The sequence below is a fragment of the Fundulus heteroclitus genome, chromosome 16, assembly GCF_011125445.2.
Source record: "Fundulus heteroclitus isolate FHET01 chromosome 16, MU-UCD_Fhet_4.1, whole genome shotgun sequence".
NCBI lineage: Eukaryota > Metazoa > Chordata > Actinopteri > Cyprinodontiformes > Fundulidae > Fundulus > Fundulus heteroclitus.
This window is the reverse complement of record NC_046376.1, coordinates 32,479,419-32,502,114: the sequence shown is the minus strand read 5'-3', so window position 1 is coordinate 32,502,114 and position 22,696 is coordinate 32,479,419. Positions and strand designations below refer to the sequence as shown.

The 22,696-nt window shown below is 45.1% G+C and overlaps 2 protein-coding genes across 3 annotated transcripts in view; both read left to right on the top strand.

The window, feature by feature from the left end:
* The window catches only part of carhsp1 (calcium regulated heat stable protein 1), a 28,039-nt gene extending 14,843 nt beyond the window's left edge, over positions 1–13,196 (top strand). Inside the window, exons 2-5 of the mRNA XM_012857910.3 lie at positions 7,191–7,312; positions 8,776–8,884; positions 9,780–9,902; positions 12,605–13,196. Coding sequence (XP_012713364.1) covers positions 7,255–7,312; positions 8,776–8,884; positions 9,780–9,902; positions 12,605–12,767 — 453 coding nt within the window. The 5' untranslated portion in view covers positions 7,191–7,254 and the 3' untranslated portion in view covers positions 12,768–13,196. The remainder of the gene's footprint in view (positions 1–7,190; positions 7,313–8,775; positions 8,885–9,779; positions 9,903–12,604) is intronic.
* Positions 13,197–18,348: 5,152 nt separating this feature from the next.
* LOC105922004 (neurabin-2) overlaps positions 18,349–22,696 on the top strand; it is a 39,306-nt gene continuing 34,958 nt past the window's right edge. Inside the window, exon 1 of one of the 2 annotated variants that reach the window (XM_036148506.1) lies at positions 18,349–18,497. The gene's annotated coding sequence lies outside the window, so the exon portion shown is untranslated. The remainder of the gene's footprint in view (positions 18,498–22,696) is intronic. The other variant, XM_012857892.3, reaches the window with a different exon arrangement.

Genomic DNA, 22,696 nt, shown 5'->3' with positions numbered 1-22,696 from the left:
CGTCTGTAAATCCTGATTAGACGTTCGTTTGTCTCATCCACGTCCCAAAAGCCGACTCTGTCTAACCATAACATCCTGAATGTTACGGGCGCCGCCATTTTGATTTGCTCGGTCCAGCCTTCAATCCCAGAGAGCAGCAGTACCGCAGATCGTCACTAGGAGGCGAGGAGCAACCAAGGAACCGGGATAGTGTGGTGTGTAAACGGTCGTCTTGGCTTGGTTAACTGATCCAAGCTCAGACTGGTCTCGGCTCGGCTCGGTTAAAAAAGTGTAAACGGGCCTATAGACCACTGCCGATGGGTGCCAGCCCCGTCCCCCTGCATAGATAAGCGGGTCTAGACGATGGGTGTTTGTGGGGTTTTTTTCCCTCTAAGAAATGTGAGGCTTCTGTGAGAGTAAAGATCAACAGCAGAGGACATGTGAGATGGTGGATGCTCAGATGTGGGCATTGCGAGCCTCTGTGGTTCTTTGTTTCTCCAAACTGGTGTTTATCTGCAGAGTTGTGTGCGTTCTAAGAGTATGTGTTGACCTTGGAGAGCAGGGCTATGGTGTTTTGAATGATCTACTGTTTGCATGTTTGCTGTGCCCCAGTGGACTGGTATGTGCTGTTTCAGCAGGGTCTTTAGTGACGGGGTATCCAGAGAGCAACGCCTTGGAAAGGTCTGTGTGAGTAAGGGAGAATAACAGACATGTCTTTATGTTGTGTCTGCATGACAAAGTACTGAAAATAATAAGGAATTCTTGTCCAATCTTGATGGTTTCATATTGTCTAAATGGAGCTTATATTTATTATGTTATGAATCTATGCTTAGATCTGCTCCAAAAATTTTATTTCTCTTTGATCTATTTAATGTCGACTAGGTCGTTGCAATACCAAAATGTCCAACCCAATAAATACCATCGCTGAGGGAAAAAAAAACTCTATAGTTGATTAGCTCTTTAGATTCTATGCCAATCAGTTTCTTTAAGACACTGGATGTGACTGGTGTTGCGGGGGGGAATGTATAAATGTTTTTGTGAGCTTTGCTCTTGCGTTCTTTAGAACAGCTCTCTTTTTCCTTTTTCCTCTGCACAGTGTGTGGATATTTTGAGCTATACCTCTGCTTAGCCACACGCCAATCAGGTTATTTCCTTCCTGGTGCTGATTTCCGGTTTGATATGCGGACTTGGATTTTTCAGTTACCTTCTTAGCCCTGTTATAACTCATCCAGACTAACTTAATTCAACTTTGTTTAAATCTAAGTATTAAATGCAAGAGACATGGGCTATAAGAAATAAACAGGATACAGGATCCTTGATAAAGCAACACTATCAGCATTTAAAAATAACACTAGGGCTGTGCGGTTTGACCTAAAATTCCCAGTAACTGTATATATCGTGGTATAAATTTAAGGTTGACAATTTTCATAAAAAGCAAAGGCAGTGTTATTTTTAGAGCATTTATTTAGCAGAAAACAGTCATGATGAAACCCAACACTTTATGCTGCACATTAAGATCATTATAATTAGTCTTTAAATGTCACAGGTCCAAAAAAATAGTCCTGTAAATCGTATCCACATTTAAGCATCTCTCTCAGGGTTCAGGATTTCGTTTCAAGCGGGGGGGGGGGGGTGTGCGTGTGCGTGTGTGTGTGTGTGTTTTTGTCTCGGGAGACTGGTGTGTCCGGATGTATTCCCACAGCGGAGAGTTGTTGTGCAGCTCGAAGGGGGCTGTTCGTCAAGCTAATAAGTTATTTTATAGGTTTATAGCTGCCCTGATGCACGTTCAAGAGCTCTGCAGCCTTTTCTATGTTGCTCTCCAACATCTGTGTCGTACTGACCGTAACCGTCTAATTTCAGCGGAACTTTGATAACTTTCAGCCTAACGGTCCATTACGCTGGAGCGCGCCGACAGGAATCGTGTTTAGACGCGCAGCACTGCGCTGTATGGAAAGAGACCGCATCTATGCTCAGGTGCGTTGTGACGGCTCGTTGTGTCACTCCATCGTTTGCTCTTTCAGTCGTAAGCCGCACTCTGAAAAAGCGTGTGCAGTTGAGGTCTGCTGTTGGTAGCAGGGGAACATGTTTTGGTTCGGTCCATGTTGCTTGACCGCGCAGATGTATGAGCCAGCGCGGCGTCAGGTTCTGCGTACTCGAGCATGCGCTTCGTTTCAGATGGTAAAGCAAATTGCTCGTGTTACCTTTGTTGGCTGTCACCGTCACTCAACACATCTTGCAAAGTGCTGTTTTCTGTTCAACATGTGCTCAATTAAACCCAAACCGTGTGCAAATCGCTGACGTAGCACCATTTTTTTCCCCCCAAAACTCCTCCAGCTCAGCTGTCTGTGCTTGCAGCCATGTTTAGGCAGGCGTGAAGACGTAACCGACGATAAGGCAGAAGAGCGCAAATCTCTACTGTAGGAATTCATATTGTTTCTACCGTCTATCACATGTACCACGCAGCCCTAATAAGGCACATCCCACTGACTCTGAGCGTCTGCTTATGTTGTAATTAGCTAATTAGGAAACCCCTCCCATAACCCCAACTCCAAAATCACAGCACCTGGGGGGGCCAGGTGTTGAACATTTTAGGTGATTTGGATTTTAAGTACTTTTTCTTGTTTTTATTTTTTTTTTAATTTGTGGATTTAAATGTGTCACCTATTTCTGAGTACGTTTTTATACAAAAAGATTTGAAGATGACAATATTATCGTACTCAATGTATTCTACGAAATGCACGTTGGACTTAAAGTTAATGCTTTGCTTGTAGCGTTTCATGGCTAGTATTTCAGTTGCTCTCCATACAGGGACAGCTAGGACCGTGTGAGCACAGCCTGGAGGGAAGGTTGGACTCAACTCATTCTAGCTTTCTCTGCTCGTTGCCATAATTTCACTCTACAACTTATCGACCTTATTCCTCTGTAGTTGCTAAAGCTCTGCACCTCTCCCTTCTGCAGGCGTCTTCTCAGTCTACGATCTCATTGAACGGTCTAGTCAAACACTACTGCTGTCTTTCCTCAACACTTCCATGTCATCAGGAGCTACTGGCTCTCCACTCTTCATCATTCATACTTCCTGAACGGCTATCCTCCCTGCTTCTGCTCTTTTTTTCTCTCTCGCATCCTCCTCCTATCACACGTGTTGCACCTGGCAGTACATTTCCATCTTGGATCTTTATCCACCCTAACCTGCTGAACATCCTTCCCATCTCTGTCTGTATCAATCCTTCTCTCCTTCCTTACTGTCCAACATGCTACACAAGTCACTGTCTGCCCTCTGCTGAGCCTTAGCTTCTCTACCTTCACTTCATGCTGCATCTCTCTGTACTCCTGGCCACTCTCTTCAGTCCTCACTGTGTTCTGCTCCTTAGCTGATCTCTTTCTCTGCATGACAGAGGTACTGTACTCCTGTAAGTCCTCATTCCACCACCAAGTCTCCTCGTCGACTTTCCTTCCAGAAGACATAGCAAGTACTGTCTTACCTGTCTGCCTGATGGCATCAGCTGTAGTTGTCCAGTCAACTGAAAGCACCTCCTGGAGTTCCTTCTTGAAAGCCGCACAACGCTCTTGATCTGCTCCCAAGTTTGCCTTGTGGAGTTAAAAGGTACTGTAGAGCTTTCTGAGGAGGATTTTGCCTCAGAACAACAAGGCCTTTAGCTTCTTTATATCCTTTACTGATTTTAGTTTTTAACCCTGTCGGGGTTTTTTGTGCCACAGTCACGCCCGAATTTCCCCATTGTGGGACAATAAAGGATTTCTTATCTTATCCTGAAGCCCAAAACCGCGGACTTTAGACCACGGCTATTCGCACTGATTCGGCACAGTGTTCTTTGGGTTAGATCCTGCTGCAGAGGATTGCTCTTCTTCCTCCTCCTCACACACACAGTGGTTCAATCAGGGGCCGCCAAGAACTTGTTGAACCAAAACCTATTCATCCTCTCAGGTGACCGAGCACCTGCTAGCCCATGCTAGCTGTGTCCCCCTACGTGGCACACTGCAGACAATGCTTGTTTTGGCTTTCTTTTTGTGACCGGCCCGTAACGGTCACATGTGTGGATAGGACGACCGATATTTATGCTGTTGAGAGATTAACTGAGACTTTAGTACGACGTTTTGATTTCTGTCCAGTGACAGCTGGCTTCGGGGGACACTGAGACTGATATTCTGTGATGCGGTACTGATAGAAGAAGCATGTTGTCCAGGGAGGGTGCAATCGCATTAACTCCATGATTATTGAGTTTAGTCCGATCAGACGGCAGAATCCCTCTGCTGTGTGTTCCTGTAAAGCGCGATCAGATAACTGAGAAGAAGCGCTCCGCTCTGCTCAGGCGGATCTTCTACAAAGCCGTAAACATGGGGACATGCTGCAGTTCACTTGTAATTCGCCATCAATCCCTTCCTGGTATCTCTGGTCTGACAGCTCACCGTTTCTGTGGATGTTGCTTTCACGTCTGCTATTATGTGCAGGTCTCTCACGGCTGGAGAAAACATCAGACCACACACAGCGACTTTATTTCCCTTTCAGTTGGATCACACAGAAAAATACGCAGAAAAATTCTGTTTGCCTATAGAAGCTCATCTGCAGTGTGGTTTTAGTCTGATTTTATGGTTGTTGTTTTCTTTTTTCTGTTTTACATCAGATGGAGGAAAAACAGGGTGTTCTCTAGCGACAGCAGCTCTTTTTTTTTTTTTTTTACTAATTTTGTCAATTATCACTGTAAGAAAGGTGTTCTTGTTTAGCTGTTGATAATTTGCAGGCCAAACAGTGGCTGCTCGGTGCTGTGCATGTGTGGGCTTGCACTCAGAATAAAGCTGAACGAGCAGAGGGACGAGATGGCGTCCTATCAGGAAGACCAAGCTAAAAACAGAAACGATAATGTTTCTTTTACCGATGCATTACGGCGATTAAAGCCTCGTTGTGACCTCTGTGGAAACTCTGATACAGTTAAACTTCTTACCAGAAGCGACACAAAGTGAACATGGAAAGATGACGGGAAAAATGTTGCTTAACAAAGATGCTTTCACAAAATAAATGTGGAAAAGGCCTTCTACTGTATTATAAGCATTGTAAACATGTTGGGATTCAGAAAGTACTAAATCCTGCATTAAAAATCCCACATTGTTTCCTGTCTGTCCTCCATGAGCATTTTGACCCGGCAGCTGTGAAGATGAGCTCCACGTGTGGCCAGAGAAAGAAAAGAAAAGTTCATCAGTAAAGCCTCCCAGTCACTCCTTACAAAATGATTCGCTCCACTTAACTTTTCTACAATTGTTCACAAAACAACTGCAAACTCCAATGTGTCATTATGACTTGATGTGACAGACCAACAAAAAGCAAAGCACAATATACTGCTGGCATACTGAACATGTACGGCCTTTTTTTTTCCTTACCTTCCTAAGAAATATTTATGCTGCATTAAACAGACTTCACCAAACAACATAGATGACTAGAGAGCCCATGTGTAAGAATCAAAGCTCTTTATTGTCACCATGTGTTACCAAAGTGAAGTTCTTTAGAGACGGACACTCATGATGAACACAGGTCACACGCAGACACAGAAGCGTGCAAATAGCCTTTAGGGTCTGATAAGATTTGTGTCTGAGTCCAAAAAGTCTAATACCCGTCCCTTTGCCAACGATATGAATTACTGTGATGTTGCATGAATCAATCCCTCCTTCATGCACTCATGGCCGCAGTAAATTCTGTCCATTCATGTTAAGCCTCCATTTCCAAAGCAGTGCAATCAGACATTCCTGAGAAACTACAGTGTGCAAATAAGCATTAGCTGTAGTGTTATTGTGACGTGTAACAGACCACAAGCTTCTCAGCAGGGGGTGACACCCCTCACAGCTTTTGGGAGGAAGCTGTTTCTGAGTCTGTCAGTTTTTATTTAATGTTTCTGAAGTGTTTACCTGATGGACGTGGGTCAAACAGTGCATTGCCTGGGTGTGTTAGATCAGTGGCAATGCTTCTGGCTCTTCTCTGGACTCGTGCTGCATAAACCCTCTCCAGATCTTGTAGATGACATCCCACAGTCCCCTGCACTGTCCTCACCACCCGTGCTAAGTCCTTCCTCTCCTGCACTGTGCAGCTCCCGTACCACACGGTTACGCTGATACATGAAACGCTTTCTATTGTAGCTCTGCAAATGTTTCTAGCAGCTTAGCAGGAAGTCCAGTCCGTTTCAGTTTCCTGAGGAAACTGTTGTTGGGCCTTGTTCACCGGCTGGGAAGTAATTGGTACTTAATTCGCTAATGTCTGCTGCAGTCCATGCAGATCTTTACAATATTAAACTGTGTGTGGTGCAATAAGGCTGAATTTGTGATTTAACTGTGCAGCCATAGATATGAACTCTTTAGCAGAGCTCTGGACCTGTCTGCTTGTCTAGTGTTGGACTTTTTGCTACGATGTGAAACCTTCTGGCATGTTACTGAGCACCGCTTCACAATAAAACAAAGATGTAATGCTGGCCTTGCACCCTTGCTAACAAAACCAACCAGTCAGTCAGTCAGCAGAGTGAATTAACAAAGGTTCCTTTGTGATTCACGGTGGGTTTGTGAGAGGGATTCTCAACATGCAATACTTTTTTTTATTTTCTTTTTTTATTGGATGCAGACTTCAGCCACTCTGGGATCATATGATTGTTTTTATTCAGTCCGTTAGACCCGCCCAGGAGTTGTGTGTTACTGCTGCTATCAGCCTGTGTAACACTCCAATTAGCTGATGCAGGGCCGGGGGGCCCAGTCCTCCGGTAGGCTCAGTAATTACGGCCCTTTGTTCAGCGTGTTTAATAGCCAGAAGAATACAGCGGGTATAAAAGGCGGCCAATAACGGAGCTGTTCTTTTCTGCTCTGCTCTAATTGGCTGATCTACAATCACAGAGGTTTTAATGGACCACGATGCAAGTCCGGAGGAGAGCCGACTAAAGGGGCTGGCCTCCTTCTCTTTCAGGTCTCGGCGCTATCGGAGCATTCTCAAATGATTGTTGCCGTGGTAACGAGGGTTGCAGCCATACAACCAGCTGGTCACTGCTGTAGTTTTAGAGTTTGTTTGTTAGGGGCAGGGAGTGTGTACTGAAGAGGGTAGTTCCTACCTGGAAGCCAGAGTAACACGTTTCCCAGAGCTCCTGGGCTCAGGCCGGTGGCTTTAAGTCTGTACTCGTGTCTGTGTGGCTCCTCTAACACCGTTCTCCTGTCCTCCTCCCTCCCAGCTTGTACGGACTTCAGAGAGCTGCTCCCTGACCTTCCAGAGCCTTTGACACCAACTCTTCCAAGATGTCTTCTGAAGCCACACCCATCCAGGAGTCCACTCCCAAGTCCCCAACTTCTCCAGGTAAAGAAAAACTGTCAGCTGTTCTGCATGGAATCCGTGTCATAGTAGAACATTTGGCCATCCCTCGTTACGGAGCTGTCCGTCCGGCTCATATAACACGAATGCAGTTTCTCCATGATTTGCCTCAATAGTTTGCCTGTTTAAAAAATATAACACTTCATTCAGGGATGGTGAAACAAATTTTCTCTGAAGCAGAGGGAAGCTGTCTTCCCATCCTCTAAACACTTGTTAGAATGTTTCAGTAAAACTTTGCTGTGGTGAAGTGGAAGAAAGAAGATGCCTAGCTTTGCAGGTCTTTTCTAAATAACAATCTGACGGGTGCTGTTTATAAATTTTTTCCAGCCCTCCCAAGCTAATAGCCTATAAAACAGCTTTCATTGCAACTACACATGGAAGTCTTTGGTGGTATGGTTGTAGCAGCATTGAGCATCTAGAAGCTGAAATACCTCTGGCTCAGTGGGACTGGATGGAGAGCATCTGTGAACATCAGGTGGTATAGCCTTCATTTGACTCGTATCTAAACTGACTGGGTCGTTCTAAATCTCTCAATCTAAATCCACCTTTCTATCAACTCTGACCAGCTCCCCTGTTCCTGCTGCAGAAAGATATCCCGCAGCATGATGCTCCCACCACCATGTTTCTCCATGGGCATGGTGTGTTCAGGGCGATGTATAGAAATACCTTTATTGTCCCATGATGGGGAAATCCAGGCGTGATGCTGATAAGAACACAGACGGGGGGTGCACCACAGTTACTCTAGATCAGATGGTTGAATAAAATCTATATAATATAGGTAATATTTTATAAATGAAACCCCACATCTGTGGGATTCATGAGAAATGGCTGTTCTGTCAACAGATTATCCCACCTGAGCTGTGGCTCTCTCCAGCTCCTCCAGTGTTGCCACAGGCCTCCTGACTGCTGCCATGATGAATGCTTCTGGCTCAGTTTTGGATGTATGGATCTTCAGGCTTTGTTGTCCTGACCTAACTGTGCTTCGGCCTTCTCAACAGCGTTGCCCCTGACCTGTCTGCTGTGCCCTTGGTCTTTATGTGGCTGAATGTAAATAGAAAACACACTTTGTAGATCTTCACACACTGCTGCATTGCTTCCTGTTGGCCTGCTACAGTAAATCCTAATTAAAGACGTTTGTGGTTGTAATGTGACTAAATGGGAAAAGTTTGAGGCTTATAATACTTCTGCTCAGTAAGTGATGCCTGTAACCATTAAAATCCTGCTATGAAGTCAGCCTAAGGTGCATGAAAGCCAATGTTTTTATTCCAGGGATCTTGGACAAAAGCAGCTCGCACAACTCCATGTAGAAACATCAATTATTGACCAAGACTCTTATATGACTCGTAAACCGGTGCTGAGTCCCTTCAGCGTTGAATGATGGAGGAGAGCAGCACGTGACACTCCTTACTGCAGTTTGACATGCTCTAACACCTTGTGTCCTCTTTCAGAGTCTCTGCATCTTCCAACCAACAAGCTTAGAGAGCGCTCGCCTTCCCCAATGAGAGACTTCCTCATCCCCAGCCCTCTGCCCACACGCAGGAACAGGACCTTCTCAGCGTAAGCACTCTGACACACAGGAAGCCACGGGGTGGGGAGGCGCTTTGTGTTGACAATTTAAAGTAACGCACTCACTGCGTCGTTGTTTTCTATTATTTCTCGTTTTGGAGATGCACAGTAAAATACTTGATCACGTAAAATGTGAATCCGGTTTTCATTGAGTTTAAGATCCACCAATCACCTGCTGAGGGTAATGATTGGATGCTTCATCCAGCCTTCTTTGTTGTGTATAAAACTCAAAGACGCAGGTGGGGACCTGAACCCTCACCTGGATCAGCGCCGACCTTACAAACGGACCAGGGGTTGGTTCTAAGCAGGTGGTCAGGAGCGCCACGCCGTTCCTTTACACTGTTCACCTCAGACCTCCAGCACAAGTCAGAGTCCCGGTATCTGCAGAAATACTCAGAACAAAACTCCAAGTACTATTGGACCACTGTGGGACATTATTATCTATTGATTGTAACCCTTGGATAGACGTCCCTTAGCAGCTTTTACCTCAGCCACAGGGCGTCAGCATGCTTCTACCAGAGTTCTGACTGGATATTTCACAGCTCATTAACATGTTGGGGGGTTGTACAGATCATGGCTTTGGGAGCATCTTTCCAGTTTGGCTGTGTTTTGGATCTTTGTCCTGCTGAAACACCCAGTGGTGACTGCTAAGTTGTTGATTTGAGGTTAAGCTGAAGAGTTTCAGGTATTCCTCCTTCATTATTTCACTCACTTCATGCAGAGCAACAGCACCGGCGTCACAGTATCAAGCCCACAGCACCATGCTGACAGAAACCTCAGACCCCACATATTTTGGTTCCAAACAGCAGAGAAAGTCCCCCAGTATCAGATTAACAGAACTATCCATGAACACTTTGTGTTTTTCCCTCCCTCCTCTGTTCTCCAGGTCTGTCCGAGCATCAGAGGGTCCTGTGTACTCCGGCGTGTGTAAATGTTTTTCCCGCTCCAAAGGCCACGGCTTCATCACACCATCAGACGGCGGCAGCGACATCTTCGTCCACATCTCAGAGTAAGCGTTGGGTCAGAGTGTAGAGCGTCTGTCTGTTTAACCGCTTCCTGATGGGGGAAAGCCTCAGGCTGCGTTTGTTTTTTGCTGCTTTGCTTTTAATCACCGCCATCGAGCTCTGACTGGCCCCAGTGTGGGAGGAGAGGGAACAGCACACAAAGCACAGCGTGTAGGAGGACACGCAGAATACGGGATGACCTTCAGCGCTGTGCCTTTGCTTCTCAGCCCCAGACGTCAGGAGAGCACACGTCCATGGACCGATGGCACAAATAGAGAAAAGCAACATTTTTAACGTTAGAGGTTAACAACTGTTTGTGTTAATGTGTTGAATATGAAAAAAAAACATTTATCAGCATGTGCATCAATGTGCGATAATTGGTTTGTTCCTTTTCAGTTCCCCGTTACCTTCAGTCTGTGAAGGTTCTGGAAATGCTCTTATCTCAGTTAATGGATGCATTGACTGGACACCTGGTTCTGTGACTCGTCTTTAAGTAGCACTAACAGCCAGGTGCATCCCACAGACACTGACTTTACCAACCTCTACCAGCTGAGCATGTGGTAGGGTGTAGCGTCCTGCATGAGGTTTCACACTAATGAAGTTCTGGAGTGTGCTCATGTCTCTTCTAGTGGGGTGCCACTATGCCGGGAGCATTCTGGGGCGTAGGGCCTTGCTGCTGTTAGTCTGTATGAGTCCAACCAGGAACCTCACTGCCTCTCCAGGCTGTAAGCAGCCTGCTCTCTGACCACCAGCCACCACTCTTCACTAACCTTTCACTGATGTGGCATTCATAGAATAGAGAAAGGAAACGCCCATTTCCAGTTTTTAACCAAAGAAACATGGAGAGGAAGCAGCGTCTCTGGTCTGGTAAGACCAGCATTGGACTCTTTGTACCCCCTGAGGTGAGGAGGGAGTTTTGCTCTTCTCTGACACAGAGTGAAGACACTGCTGTGCTCTAGGGGGTGACACGGGAGTGGATTTTCACTTCTGTCCCATCACAGTCCTGGTAAAGTTACTCCCACTCCCATTCAGAATGACTCCCACTCCTGTGCTACCCCAATTCTTGTCTTTAAGTTTTCTGGCAATCCATTGAACCTGAATTTCTATGAAGGGTCAGTTTGTCATGGTTTCGATATATTTGGCCCACATGCAGAACACACTCGGGAGACAAAAGCAATTTAAAGCGTTTATTAGACACACGGATGTACTAATAGAGCGAGAGGGCAGAGTGCGGTGAGGCTGTGTCAGGGTGACATGCGCGGCCCGAGGCTCGCTCGATCTAAGGACCAGAGAAGAGAGATCAGGCAGGGGTTCGTGAGCGGGATGTGCGAGTGAGACCGGGGGGGGGGCTTACCGCAGCGAACGAGAACCAGGCCGGGGGTAGTGGAGCGGAGAGACGGACTCAGCGGGTGGTTCTCCGAGATGGCAGCAGGTGACAGAGCGGCAGATGGGCGGGGAGGTGTAGTTCTAGCGAGGTACGAGTAGTACCGGTGGGAGCAGTGGTCCGTGGACAGCACGAGGAACCAGGGAGGTGTGGTGAGGTTCTCAGCCCAGCTTGGTAACACCAAGGGAGCACGAGGGAACGCCTGGAGCAGGATCCAGAGCAGGGAGAGCCAGAAGACTTGACTTGGGACGTCTGAGCTTGAGAGAGCGCTTGGAGTGGGATCCAGAGCGTGAGGCAACCTGAGAGACAGGAAATGGGGATTAGCTTAGGTAACGTGAGAGCTGTCAGAAGACAGTGGCCAACTGAGACGTACCACACTAGGTTAACACTGTGGTGTCCTTCTGCTGTCAGACCGCCGCTCAAATGCTCCCGAGTGGCGCTGCCGAACGAGCCGCAGGTGTGCGCCACGCCCACCTGCCAAAGTGCAGTCACCTGTGGAGAGAGAGAGAGAGAGCAGACGGGGCCGGGCTGGCAGAAATCTGCTCGGTGCAACCCACTGAGTCCTGACACGGTCAGGTTCCTGTTTTTAGCTGTAGTAAAGGCCAGTTAAAATAAAAGGAATAATAAATAATAAAAGTAACAAACAAGGAAATAGACCTGCCTATCTCAGTTGAATAAACAAAATGTACAATGTTGCCTTTTACTAATTTATTAAATAATGAACAATGAAGTTACTTTTGTTTCAAATTGCTGAAACTAAAGAAAAATGCACCCAGCAAGAGATCTATACTCAAATAACAAAAAAGTGCATAAAGGCATTACTTTCACAATTTAGATAATGCACCTCAATGGTTTTGTGAAAGGAAAAAGTTGAATATGATGATAAAAGGATATTAGTATTTGTCATTTACAAAAAAAATATCCACACAGTAATTAGGGTTTACTATCAGAACCGATACATTCATCGAACATTAAACACATTTTTGGATAATGAGTCCAGGAAACACATTTTACAAGGAGGATACTGAATGTTAACATCGTGACATTCAACTCTCGCCAAGTTTGTTAATATGTCCAACATTATTTTAGTCTGCATCAAAGTTCTTGCTAATTTAATGCATAATCCATAATTAAGTTTATTAAGATGTAACAACTCTTTAAATGCAAAAACGTTTAAAGTGAGCTAGCAGGAAAATCACATGGATGTGAAGACTTGCCTTTTAAATGAAGCTCCAGCTCGATTTATCCTAGCGAGACAACGCTTTCATCGTCGCTAAACTCCTGATTCTTTTATTCCTTTCTTTTGTCGTCTCCTCCCTGCAGCATTGAGGGAGAGTACGTGCCGGTGGAAGGCGACGAAGTGACCTACAAGGTCTGCACCATCCCTCCCAAACTGGAGAAGGTCCAGGCGGTGGAGGTGAACATCATCCACCTCAAGCCAGGAACCAAGCATGAGACCTGGGGAGGACACGTCATCACCAACTGAGCGCACGGCGCGCTCAATGAGGGGGGAGGGGGTGTTTTTGCAAAGTGAAAGATGGGGTGGGGGGTTAGAGTGATGGGCAACGGGGCAAATTCAGTTTATCCCAACCATGTCACCCTCATGTTGTGTTGAAGCGTGAGCAGCAGCAGCTCTGGCCTTACAGGCTAGCTGGTTCCTGGACAGACAGGGTGGTGAAGCTGAGTCTGACTTGTGTGGAACCGGACAGCGGCTGTCGTTATTCCTGTAAACCTTCACTGAGGCCCATCTGGAAGGGTCTGGAGTCATAAAAGCCTGGCAGAGCATTCCAGTGTTTGTGAATAAACGCCGTTGTTGCTGCTTAACTGGTCTGGTTTCAGCAAATCTGTGTGCCAGCATTCAGCAGTCCCACTGTATTTGGCCAGGTTCAGGGGAAATAAAGGACTTTCAGCAGTTCCTGTCGAGTGGACTCTGATTTCTTTTCAGACATTTTTTTACAGAGTGCTGTTATCAGATATCAGATAATTTATGTGCTTTAATGTTTTAAATGAAAGTGGCAAAGATATCTAAAAATCCTTAAATGGAAAGAGCTTGAGCCGTAGAAGTTGAGACTGAAACGCTGGCAGCCAGCTTTTGCCCCTGGCGGTGTTATTAGGGAGGCTGTGGCTGTCACACTCTGTTCATGTGGATGCTTTCATTTTTGGGCTATTTTTAGTGGTTCAGCCCCAAACCCCCCCAGACAGCTGGGTGAAAAAACGTTCAGGTTTCTTCTGTGTTGATGTTGCAAATTCATTTCTAGATCAAACAAATTTTTGTTCAAACGTCATTCTGAATCTGCCTTTTGTGTACAGGAGTTATCTTTTACTGGTTATTAAAATGAGTTTGATGACTAAAAGCAAACCAGAAGACGATCTAATGGTAAAATCTGCCAATGAGCCATCCTAAAATCTCTACAATAACAGCCCAGGTGTTCTTCTAGCCCTGACGTGTAGAACAGCCTTCCTGAGACTTCCTAGAGACGATGTGGCCAGAACTTGCATCACGATATGTTTCTTCGTTTCGGTTGATGCGTTATAATTACGATATCAACATAACCAAAATAAAAGCCTCAGAAAGACTGCAAAGAATTCCCACAACACATGTCTGTACAAACTTTGGACAATTATTTTGCCCTGTTTATAAAATGCCTCCAAAAAAAACATTTTTAGAAATATTTGCTTTTTAAAAAGAAAAAAAAGACAAAACCTGCTACATTAGTGACCGATGCTATAATCACAGGCTGTGGTGTATATTGAAAAATTCCAAATGTCATCTCTCCTTTATTGAATAAAGTATCACAGTATTTATTAATATTGAATTATTGTCCACCCTTACCTGAGACCCACTTTGGTTGGACCTTTAGTAATATTTATTGCAAATTTAACCTTAATTCTGGCTGGTTTTATTGCACTTTAAGTCATTTTATTTACTAATTTGTTTTTGTTTTTTGCTGTTCTTCTACGTAGAGAATACATTACTTTTAGTTTTTATATATATATATATTTTTAAATACTTGTGATCTTAATTTGAACCCTCATATCAGCGTCTTGAATTGTTCTGCCTACCTATGGTGCCTCTCACCATGATGAGCAGGTTTTTGGGTTTTTTTTGGCCTTCAAAGCAACAGCACCTCTGATAAACACGCTTCTGTTTCCCCTCATGTTTAGTTTGCCCTCATGTTGATCGCTCCCAGATTTTATTCAACGTAATGCCCTTTGTGTCGTTGCCTGCATTGTGGATGAAAGGTGCTGAATAAACAGACTGGGGGAGCAGCCAGCTCCCAGAGTCACCACTGATTCTCCCCATAGCACCATGATGTTTGGGGAGGTAAACAAAGCAGGGGGTCACACAGGGACCTTCAGAGGAAAGGTGACTGGTTACAAAGACCACAGTGTGGACAGAATCCCAGAGGATTTCTATTTGCATTTATTTACCTAGATATGTCAACATGTTTATGCACCTTTTAAACGCGTCATGCAGAAAGGCGCGTTGTGTTACCTGAACGTGACGCGTGGCAGGCGGCATTTTTCTACCGCGTAGGCCTGACGTCACTGCTCGCTGCAAAAAAAGGTGAGCGTGCTGCCCTCCTGTGGCCACATTAGGACATCACAGCTTTGAACATATAGTTGTTGAAATAATCATGCCCACGTTACGGAGAGAGGTGGCTGCGGAAGCTGACAACAGGAGTCAGAGTATCCTGCAGTCCAGATGAAAACCAGTCTGGAGCAGAGGTGTCCAAACTCTTTGGCACATGGCCCAAAACTGTAAAGTCAAAGGAACTCGAAGGCCAAAAAATGAACAAAATAAAAAAAAATTCACATGATATAAAATATGATCATTTTAAATACATTAGTTACTCTGTAGCAAATGAATGTGTAAGTCATTGTAGATCCAAAATTTAAAGAAAAGATTTTGCTCATATGTTGTATTAAAAGATGGTCATTGTCAGTTTGCAAATTATATTAAATTAAATTTGACTCTTTAACAATAATAAACTTTACTCTCTTTGATCTAGCAATATAACAGTATTTGGGTCAATTGTTCTTTGAAAACACTTGCTGTAATTAGCCAGTTTTAATAATAGAATTCAAAGCAGATTTTAATGCACCAAAGTCTGCATTTGAGTAATTAAATATCACTGGATAGATGTTACCATAAAATTAAAGTGAATATCCAAAGTATGTTTATTAAAAGACGAATACTTTGTGTTGTGTTTAACACTTTCAATTGTAGGATTTTAGCTTTTCTGTAATAATTTTGCCCTAAATTTAAACTAAAATCTTCCATCTGCATCACCTGCGCTGGTGGATCAAATCTTTCTTGAGCTGCAGTTCGCGCGGGGAAGCCCACTGCTCCCGAATGGGATAAAAAAGAGAACAAATTTTGTTGTAATGTATGTTGCATTACATACACTATGACCATCTATGAGTAAGCTTTGTGTATGTAAACACTTCTAAACCCACGCAAGCAATCTGGGGTTAAGGGTCTTGCTCTGGGACCCAGAGTGGAAGCATGTGGGAGTTGAACACAGAGCCTCTGGGACACAAGCACAAAGCACTAACCACTAGACCACCACTCCTGTTGTACTGTTGCCCCGACTCCCAACAATGCAGCATCCACCCGACTACACGAGGGCCTGTGACATCTACAGAAAGAAGGGCCCACGGTGAGATGCTATTAACATCTCAACATGTTAATAGCTCCGCCTTTAACACACCACTCTACAACTGGATCTTAGACTATCTCGCTGGTAGACCTCAGTAAAAACTTCCTCACTCTTGTTTACACAACTCCACAGCCAGGTTCAGTTCAAGCCTAATCACCAAAATTACAGACGACACTACATGGGTGGGTCTCATCAGTGACAAGAAGACACACTGTACAGGCAGGAGGCGAAACAGCTGACCACCAGTTGTGCTGCTGTTGAGGCCATGATCCGTGGAGGAGGGTGTCCCACTGCTGTATGTGTTGAAGGTTTATCATCATAGGAGCAACACTGAACTGAACCAAGCCCTGGCTATATGGCAGTCACACTATAAATAACATCTAAAAATCTTGGAAAGTAAGCGCAATGCGGAAAGATCACATTTATTGGCCATTGCATAAATGTGAATGCAGTGCATTTAATGTTTTCTGTCTCACCTTAACTAGCCCAAGGTCCATTGTCGCGTTTCACACCCGTACCCAAAAATGGTACATGCTTTTCAAAATTGGTAGCACTGTTGCAGCAAGAAGGTCCAGGTCTGTGGCTGTTCTGCACAGAGCTGGCCTGTTCTCCCTGAACATGCGCGGGTTCTCTCCGGGTACTCCGGCTTCCTCCTGTCCAACAACATGACCGTAAGCAGGTAGAGATAATGGATGATTTTCAAAACGTTTTCCAAATAAAACTGCTATTCTTTTTCTTTTATAACATGCTCATTCAGCCTCTCCTTGCACCCTAGACACGGTACAGTTTTGTTCTAAAACAACATCCCAAGCTTTAAAAATCCATCATCTGAGTGGCGCTACAAGAGAATGGTTTTAGATTTCTAAAAGCATTTTTATCCAACAATCTGACCGAAACTGTGATATTTTTGTGAAAATGTCCACCCTTACGTATTAAATGTTGGTTAAAAAAAAAAAACATCAAAGGACTTGTTGCTGTGACTGCAGTCAAAGGTAGAGCTTCAAAGTTCTGAGTCAGGGTAGCTGAATACAAATGCAGCTACACTTCTTCTTACCTGGAGGAGTGAGGGGAAAGTTTGATCATTTTTCTCCTCTTTGCAATTATCGACTACTTTAAATAGTTGTTTAAGGCATATGCAACAATTAGTTAATAATTTTCAAATGAGTCAACTTCTCTCAGTTATTCACATTTTTGTTTTGCACCCTTCTTAAGCCACCGATCTGGTGAAGTTAGCCTGTCTGGGCCCTTTGTTTCCTCTTTGAGCGAGACCCTCTGAGAAAGCTCCCTTCCTCCCCAGAACAGCTGCTTCAGGGTGCCTCCTGCTCTGCCTTTACTTCTGTGTTTGCACTTCTCATCCACCTGCGGCCGCTGCAGCAGTCTCACTGCACTCTAACAGCAGCTCACGCGTTCGGCCAGCAGAGGGCGCTGAAGCGCTGCCGCAGCCTGAACAAACGAACGGCGCTTTGCGTCCATCTGTCATCTGTTCCTGAACAATAAAAGGTCAGGCGGCCCCCATGGCAGCTAGACAAGGCTGCTGGTCCATGGAGCCAGCTAGCTTTGCTTCTAGGGTTAGTTCACAGCGTCACCATCTACCACTATGACACTGACTGCTGGGAAAATTTACCTTTTTTAAAAAATGAATTTCTATTAATGTGCTTTCATTGTTGCCTCTTTTTAAATGTCTGCCACTCACTCCTGGCAACGCACTGAAAAAAGGATGCCAGGATCACGTATTTAGTGCCCAAGTATATATATATACTATATACATATATATATATCTCTATATATATATACGGATATATATATAGGTAATATAGATTATATAGATATATTATGTATGTATGATAATATACCTACAGTTACATACATACAAGACATTAAATTATATATATAGTATAGATATAGATAATAAGATATATTATATAGATTATATATATATATATATATATATATATATATATATATATATATATATATAAGCCCCCCTAATTTATGTTGTAGTTGATGCCCAAGGTGTAAGCAAATAAGCTGCTATTTTGTGAAGAGCGGTTGTTTTGTAACTGGATAATTGTGGGTTAGATTCCAGTTTTCCTTCTTCCAAATGGCGACAGGCCCTTACTGATGTGTCACCATGCAGGCGCTGTTCATGCCAGAATAGCAACTGCTGATGAGGGGAGCTGGAAAGGGACCCTGGTTCTAATTCTTCTTCGGCCCCCCCATCGATTTTTGACCGGCCCTGGTTCTGCACCAAAACCACTATTATCATCACACTACGGTGGCCCCCATCTGGCCAGCCGCTTCAAAACTTAGTGGAGCCGCCCCTGATCAAGAAGGAGAGAGAAGGGGGGGGGGGGGGGGGGGGGGGGGGGGGGGGGGGGGGGGGGGGAGAGAGGGATGGAGGGAAACAGATGATGAGCGAAAGCAGGAGGAGGAGGAGCGAGGAGGCAGGCGCTCACAGGAGAAATCAGCGACAGCAGCCAGCAGGACAATGGGCTGCCTGCGCTCCGGCTCATAACGGGAACCGGGTTGGCTTCAACTAACTGGACCAGCAGGTATGGCTTGCGGCGGAACGGGTCAGCTCCGGGCTCGGTGTTGGTGTTGTTGGGTTCCGCTTTTTAAACGCGCTGTTTGTCAGAGAGACAGAGGGGGAGGAGGTAGGGGGGGGGGGGGGCTGCAGGAAGGAAGCAGCTCAGCAGCTCAGCAGCAGACACCCAGCGGGGCCTGCTGACCGTCTGCCTCCGGCTCACCGACCAGCCGCTGACGCCGAACTCTCCGGCGGCCGCCGCTCTGGCCGGACCCCCGTTGTTCGCGTCCGAACCGGGCGGACCGAAAGCGACGGATCACAGCGGGACAACACATCCGGAACGTCCCCGTCCGCTCGCCTGCGCAGACGCGCCCTGCCGAACCACCTTGTGAAAATCACCGATTTAACGTTTGAGCAAAGCGCAGCAGAGACGATCACCGCAGAGAAAAGGAACTCGGGCTTATTTCCACCCCACAGGGTCCCTGGATCAGTTCGGCCCCAACAGCACGCATTCAAATCTGGCATCTAAACCCAAATTAAACCAAAAAGTAAAGCCATATTTCCCCCCCACTTGCGCAAATGCATCTATAGCGCGTTGACTGAAAGTCTCAAAATATCCATGCGCCCATTTGTGCGTCCCGGCAGGAGTCTCAGCCTTTCTGCGGCCGCTGACCCGCAGCTCACCGCACCGGGCCAGGAGGAGAGCCCCGCACCGCACCGGCCCAGGCCCGGCCGTCTCCCTGCACAGATGCGGGGATTGTTGTGGGAATAGACGGACTCATTGTGTGTCCTATAATGCGCCCACTGTTGGACGCTGCGTGTTTGTGACGCATGCAGGCCAGCGGTGACGGGGAGATGCTGTTCGCACGGCTGACCGCAGCGGCCGCGCCGCGTCTCGCCGCTGATGCGGACGGACAGCCGCGGCCGGTCCCGGGCAGGATGCTCGTGTGTCGGGGATGCCGTCAGGGAGGAAAGAGGGGGGGAGATTGAGAGTGACAGGCATGTCTGCGGGAGATGAGGAAGATGAGGTGCCGAACCGACTGGCGCCCGGTGCGCGTGGCATCTGCTGGAGGAGGCCCGGGTCTGCTGATTCTGAGATTCTGAGAGAGAATATAACACACTGGGATCCGGGGATTTAGATTAGAGAAGTCTAAAGAGGAGGAAGAACTGATTAAAAGGGAAGTGCGGGGACAGAAGCTGAGCTATATCTTTTACAGCAGCCTTTATGACATGTAATAAACTGGGATAAGCACATAATCAGAGCCAGCCCGAGGCATAAGGGAACCCAGTAGCTGCTCAAGGCCTCATAGCACCGGTGTGTTTTTGATGGATGCTGCAGGATTTAGGAATAACAGAACCAGAAGGGGGTAAAAACCCCGGCCCATCTCTTTATGCTTATCCTGAATACGTTTGTATGCAGCAAAGGTCACACGGCTGTGATTGGACCACAGCTGCATGGAGGATTATGGGTTGGAGGCGTGGGGGCCGCACAATCTACCGCCGCACCACACACCCACTTCTGCAGCTTTAGCCTGATGCCAGGGAACGTCTCGGAGTGAACCCAATTCCCTGGCTGTATGGCGCATATAGTAACTCGGGCCCCCCTCCTCCACCTGTTGCTGCACACTGCTGTCTGCAGGCTGAAAGAGGGCAACTACGCTTTTCCTTTGCTCACAAGAAAGAGCGGTACCGCTCGTTGGAAATATTTCTGGTTGGGCCGTCGAGACATGGATAACAGTGTCAAAAATCACGGCTACGCGAGTGACATCTCTGTTAAGCTGCTGGCTGCTTGAGTAAACAACCCGATTAAGCAGCTAGTATCCGCTGGTCTGTGTGACTCTGAAGGCAGAACGATTAAAGCGTTTAATAATCTGTGCAGAGCGTATTTATTTTTGGCTCAAGTCTCTGTATCCGAATAAAACATAATTGCTATAGATAACCTGGTCATAACTGTATTAATCAGAATGAGAAATGATTTCATCTGCGGTAGATGATGCGGGATGCACAGCGGGGCAAACGTTGGCACTGTTGCCATGCAACTAGAAGGTCCTCGGTTTGAATCCAGGCCTGGGGTCTTTCTGCGTGGAGTCTGCATGTTCTCCCCGTGCAAGCGCAGGTTTTCTCGGGGTACTCTGGCTTGGCCATAAACTGATTTCTTTGGAAAAGATTTAATTTTTGGAAAAATCTGGATTTTATTTTGCCAGTGGACTCACTGGGCTTCCCTGAAGAAAAAAAAAGCATGCAATGTTGAATTTTAGGAAAATATATTGTCAAAATATTGTAAAGAGGAAACCTTTTTTACTACCATACCAGACACTTTAATTCATTAATTTACTTATTTATTTTTTAAGTTTGAAGTTACACAACTGAAGTGAAGTCTGTAATAGAAAACACTTTGTTGTATTTTCTTTGTTGAAGATATAGACTTTTTTTTTTTTTTTTAGATTTTAAAAGATTGTTCCACAGCTTGTATTTAGTAGAATTTTGACTCCCAGACCAAGTGCTTGAAATAAAAGCAAGTTTTTATAAATTAATATAAATTTCTTTTTGTGAAACGAAAAGGAGGGGGGAAAATCGATTTGGTAAAATAAATACTTTATTTTTAAGCCGTATCGCCCAGCCCTACTGTTAGGTTAAATGGTCTCTTTAATTGCTCTAATGTGTGAGTGTGTGAGCATGGTTGTCTGTCCTGTGTGTCTCTGCGTGTCCCTGTGAAGGACCGCCCACTTGTCCGTGATGTATCCCACCCCATGTCCAAGGATGTCTAGATATATGTGGTAGACTTTTTCTATATCTTTTTCTACCACTCAGAATAGATTTTAAAAGCTATTATAACAAGTTGGTAGGTGAACCCTTTTCCCTGACCACAAAAAAACAACCTCTGATTCTAATGAGACTATTATTTTATTATATTATTATATTTCTTCCATAATAACACAACCCCCTATAAATGCATCAGCCTTACCGTTTTCTGCTGGACAAGACAAGACAATGACCAGAATAGCTAACTTGCTAGCAAGCTAATTCTCCTAATGTGTTTTGAATGTTACCATTAATAAAAAATACATTTGCACACTAAGTTTCATAATTTTTAATACAGCTTAAGGACTAAAATGTAATAATAATAATACCTTTAAAAAGTGATTTTTATGAACTAGTTCTGTTTTAGGGCCACGCACATCCCCGGATTGCCCCTGCACTACGACCGAGGCCTAGGTGTGCGCTTCTGTAAGCGGCCTGTCACCCAACAGTTAAAAGTCTTCATCTTTAAAAGTCTTCATCTTTAAAACTCTACATCTTTAAATAGGAAAAACAAAGACACAATCAAGAGTGATCATCCAGGCTGAATAGCAGGAAGCGGCTCCGAACCGCAGGGGATTAGCGACCCAGCAGGAGGCAAATGGAGTCGTTCTTGGGAGAGCGCTGCGGCTGCAGTTTGTTGTTTCTTCCTCACCAGTGAAAAGAAGAGTTGCATCAGGTCACACAGAGGTGGAGTTGCTGGATTCGGCTTTTGTTCGCCCGTGTTTTTCACTTAAAGCAGGAGCCACCAGCCTCTTGTTAACAATAACAGGAAAGAGGCAAGGAGCTGTGTATTAGCCGTATGCTTTTCACTGTGTTTATGTAGGACCGTGTGTGTGTGTGTGTGTGTGTGTGTGTGGTGTTATCCAGACCTCTGTAAAGATTGTTTGCTTTACATCATATTTGCTCCACATGATCAGTATGTGAGAATCTATTATTTTGCAAGAAAGTGTCACAAGACTGCAGTTTGTGTGTGTATGTGTGTCAGCAGTGCCATCTGGAGCTGCTGTGGGACCAGACAGTCCTGCAAATACTCTGTCCTATTCCCCGGGCTGCCTTGAAGCAATGTTTACAATGGCATACAGACGCTATTGTCCGTATTTATTATCCTGCAATTTATGTCCAGATAGTCTGATCCCAGATCGGTATGGGCCAGCTAAAGATTCTCGGCACAATAACCAGGAGTAAAGATGCCACACTTCTGCGTTTATTTAAAAGTGAAACAATTCGGTTGTTCGCACTGTTATGAAGATAATGTTAGAGATCAATATTTAAGGTAATTTGATTTTATCTTTAACGTTTAATTATTGTTTTGATACATAGACTTAAAAAAAATAATAAATGTCTTTTTTGGCATTTTGCTTTTTATAGAATGACATACATGTAACAACCTGATATTAGGTTATTATATTAAATTAAATTAGAATT